Genomic DNA, 4,323 nt, shown 5'->3' on the forward strand with positions numbered 1-4,323 from the left:
TTTTCCCTCAACTCAATAATACAATATACTAATATAACCTTATAACATTACAGGGATTTCGGTGGTTACCTAAACCATTTTGCGGCTACTTCCGTCATCCCCAGGTATGTTCTCGTCTTCTCTCTTTTCTCTTTTCAGTTATGCATAGTAGTGGACAAATAAAATATTAAACCCTATTCCACTTTATTTTAATAAGTATAAGATAAGTGGTATAGGGTATAAAATAAAATATCAATTTAGATCTCTAACTAAATTAGTTATCCAAAGTTACCCTCAACTAAATAATCATAGATATCGAATAGTCCAAAATACCCATTAAAATTTTATGGAATGAATCTTTCATTAAATAAAAAGCTTTAGTACTCAAAACGACCTAATAAGTCATTACAAAAGATACCAATTTACCCACCGTTTATCTCCGAATGGTCAAAAGAAGAGCGAGGGTAGAAAAGGGTACCTGACTCGATGAACAAATGTGGATATCTTCCACGCGTATCAACCTCAATCTCTCAGGTGGACTCCTCAATAGGACGATTCCTCCACCGGACCTTCACAAACGCAATCTCCCTTGACCTCAACTTGCGGACCTCCCTATCAAGAATAACTACAGGATCTTCGTCATAAGACAAATTCCCATCAAGCAAGACCAAATCTCGAGGAATAATGTTGTTTCCATCACCATGATATTTCTTTGGCATAGACACATAAAATACTAGATGCACTCCGGACAAACCTGGAGATAAATCCAATTCATAGGCCACTTCTTCAATACGCTTAAGAACTTTAAACGGCCCAATATACATCGAACTGAGCTTACCTCGCTTACCAAATCTCACCAAACTCTTCATGGGTGAATCCTTCAATAATACTTGCTCTTTCTTTATAAACTCCGTTTCCCTGACCTTTTGGTCTGCATACTTCTTCTGCCAACTCGAAGCTTCTGGAAGCTTCTCCTGAATGAATTTCACCTCTTTAACGACTCCCTCAAAAGATCAGTTCTCCAAGGTCTCACCTCAAATGCATCAAACCAACCAATAAAAGACCTACATCTCCTCTCATATAATGCCTCAAATAGAGCCATATCAATACTCGAGTGATAGTTATTATTGTACAAAAACTCTACCAAGGGTAAGAACTAATCCCATGATCCCAATGACGATCAAAATCTATCACTCACACAGAAAGCATATCCTCTAGCACTTAAATTATCCTCTCAGACTGCCCATCGGTTTGAGAATGAAATACGGTACTAAGATCCAATCTAGTACCTAACTCAGCCTGCAAGGTCCTCCAAAAGTTAGAAGTAAATTGCATACCTCTATCTAATATGATAGAAATCAAAACTCCATGCAATCGAACAATCTTGCAGATATAGAGTTTGGCTAACTTTCCTGCATCATAAGTTACCTTAACTGGAATAAGTGTGCAGACTTAGTTAATGTGTCAACAATCACCCATATCGAATCAAACTTACCCAATGTCTTTGGAAGACCAACTATAAAATCCATTGCAATTCTTTCCCACTTCCATTTAGGAAAATACATTCTCTGAAGTGTCCCACGGGCCTCTGGTGCTCATATTTTACCTGCTGACAATTCGGAAAATAAGCAACAAAATCAGCAATGTTATATTTTATTCTACTCCACCAATAATATTGTCTCAGATCATTATACATTTTGGTTGCACCAGGATGTATAAGGTACTTTAAAACTATGAGCTTCTGTAAGAATAGTTTGAATCTAATTATCAAAATGGGGCACACATACCCGCCCCTTAATCCTCAGGACACCTTCCTTATCAATCACATCCTTTTTGGCCTCTCCCTGCAATACCATATCGCAAATTTGACTTAGCTTCACATCATCAAACTACTTTCCTTTAATCTTATCAAGAAAAGAAGATCTTGCCTCCACACAGGCCAAGAATCCTCTTTTCTCAGCTAATTCTAGCCTCATAAAGTCATCTACCATAATTCAAACAATCCAAACCAGCATAAAAATGCAGCATCTTCCACACGTCACTGTTTGTCACTCAAATCAAAACCCAAACTCCATAAAAGTCGTTGCCAAACACCTAATTTTATGTTGAAATAGTTCGCATTACATGGTCATATCTGAACTCAAAGAAGAAAATATGTACAACCTTCAACTCCAAACCAAGGGTCTACATGAGATGTCTTAAACCTTCACTTTCTTAGATTTTTCCCATGATGCAAATTCTAAATACCTGGTACTCTTTAATATACCAGACTTTTTTTTCTTTCTCTAACTCGTTTACCAATCTTATCCTTTGACCAATAACCCATGATATTTTACCTCATCCTCTAAACCAAAATTTTAAGTGAAACCCTCCCTTAGGTCTTTTAACAATCAAAAGTAACCAAATTAATGATCCAAGCCATGCACAATTCCTTCTAAATGATCAACACCTAATGCGATTGATCATGTCTTACCTTATCAATCCATACCTTGACAAAACATACTACCACGAACGTAGACTCAGAATGAAAGACTTGAATTTTAATTCCAATTGTGTCACTTAATTCCTTTATCAACCAACATTAGTTTATACCTTGAAAATCTTTATGAATTTCACATATCTTAACTTATCATAGATCGCCTCTCCATCGATTTTAATATAATTTTACCAACTATCAAACTCGAAACCACAAAAGAACTTATCACCAAACTCAAGTCAAACGCTTGTAGACTTCTTTCTCAAATCTTATCCAACCGTTTTTAACCCATATAAATGAAACGTTACACTATCACCATAACCATAGCAAAACAGATAGAACTACGTGTATCTGAATCCAATTTTGTACTTTCTCTGAAGATACATATTTGTCCTTGCAATCAGAGTAACTATCATTATTCTCGCCTCCTTCTGAAGGTTAAACTACATCCCCCTAGTTCTTTCCATTTATGACTCTAGTTGTTTTCAATTTCATTTGAGCGATTCTCAAATCATCCTATAACTTTCCATATGATCGCGCTACTTACAAAATAGTAGAAAATCACAACCTTAGATACTAGTAAGTCATTATTACCATACCAAATCTATTTAATCGAAAACTTTTATCATATAATTTCATCACAATCACAATCTATCACGAACTCTTGTTACCATCATGCTCAGTATCCATTGCCATTACCACAAGTCAACCTTGTCATCGACATGACACCTCCAACCCATCTATACCAACTAAATCGAAAGGACTAACCCAATTTTATACGAATTATTTTATTAAAATCTTCAATTGCCTTTACCCAAGTTTACTCGTTGGGACTTCCTTTACCCATAATCTTGTCATTCCCATATCGATCCACTCCCTTGGAGCTTTAGATGATATCACCGATCCTCATTTAGAATCATCAAAATACACTCAACAACCTAAATGCATTAATCATATCAAAGATCCACCACTAAAATCTTCCTTATAAACAATGCTTAACTCAAGCGTCCATAGTAACAAACTAGTTGATTTCTCAACTATGATTGCAGCATTGAATCTCATTATACAAGCATGTGATACAGCTGATAACTCCTTAAGTAGTTAGTATTTGCACTTGACAACCGACGTATCCATTTCTATATACCACTATTACCACACCGTGAAAGTTTGTTAGATCCACAACTAGAAAACATTATACCTATTGAGAAGATCATACCCAAATGGCCTACACATTTCTACCCATTGAATAGCTACAAAATATTACCAATTCCAATCTGATCCGTCTCTAGCCTAAGCAATATACATTTTTTCGTAGATCAGGTCGCTAACAGAAACTGCAGTAGATATTTTAACCTCAATCCTTTCATAAGGCGGCGAAATCCACTCTTTTGGACTAAAGCAAAGTTATGTAGCATATTTGGATAAGGCATGAAACCTGGCCTTATAGGCTGCAACAGACATCTTCCCTTGCTTTATATTCAAGACTCATCTCCCCTTTTGTCCCTCAAGGTCTGAGGGATATACTTCTCTATGAAGAAGTCAGAAGATGTTGTCCAAGTCATAAAGAACCTCTAACAACACTATCAAAAATGTTAGATCAGTAGTTATGATTATAAACAACCCTTAAGAGGAAAAAAATTAGACTCAATGGTCCCCACATTCAATCACACATAGCCGGGAAGTGACCCCGACGACTAGATAAATCTTAAGACTGTCGGTCAACTGTAAGTATTCATGGAAGCTCTTCTATATATTTTCATAAGAAAAGTGGTGCTTGTAGAACCATTGGTATACTTCAACTACCCCAAAAAGCACCAAATCTGGCATACCTCAAATGACCAAGTCTGCCCACCCAAGGATGTCACCCT

At 36.4% G+C, this 4,323-nt stretch overlaps 1 protein-coding gene across 1 annotated transcript; it reads right to left on the reverse strand.

Moving 5' to 3' along the window:
- Positions 1-509: 509 nt before the first annotated feature.
- LOC129884150 (uncharacterized) lies at positions 510-3,151 on the reverse strand. Its single transcript, XM_055958499.1, has 4 exons — positions 3,127-3,151; positions 1,908-1,963; positions 1,767-1,823; positions 510-953 (listed from the first exon to the last, which is right to left on the reverse strand). The coding sequence occupies exons 1-4, from the start codon at positions 3,149-3,151 to the stop codon at positions 510-512; spliced, it is 582 nt and encodes a 193-aa protein (XP_055814474.1).
- Between the last annotated feature and the right edge of the window lie 1,172 nt (positions 3,152-4,323).

Source organism: Solanum dulcamara, chromosome 4 (genome assembly GCF_947179165.1).
Source record: "Solanum dulcamara chromosome 4, daSolDulc1.2, whole genome shotgun sequence".
Taxonomy (NCBI): Eukaryota; Viridiplantae; Streptophyta; class Magnoliopsida; order Solanales; family Solanaceae; genus Solanum; species Solanum dulcamara.

Excerpts from the sequence above, each read along its gene's own strand:
- LOC129884150 (XM_055958499.1), bottom strand. The coding sequence starts at position 3,151 with ATGGCAATGGATACTGAGCATGATG. Across the intron at positions 1,964-3,126 it reads AATGGATACTGAGCATGATG|ATGACTTTATGAGGCTAGAA; the intron begins GTAACAAGAGTT and ends GAATTATGGTAG. Across the intron at positions 1,824-1,907 it reads GATTCTTGGCCTGTGTGGAG|GGAGAGGCCAAAAAGGATGT; the intron begins GCAAGATCTTCT and ends ATGGTATTGCAG.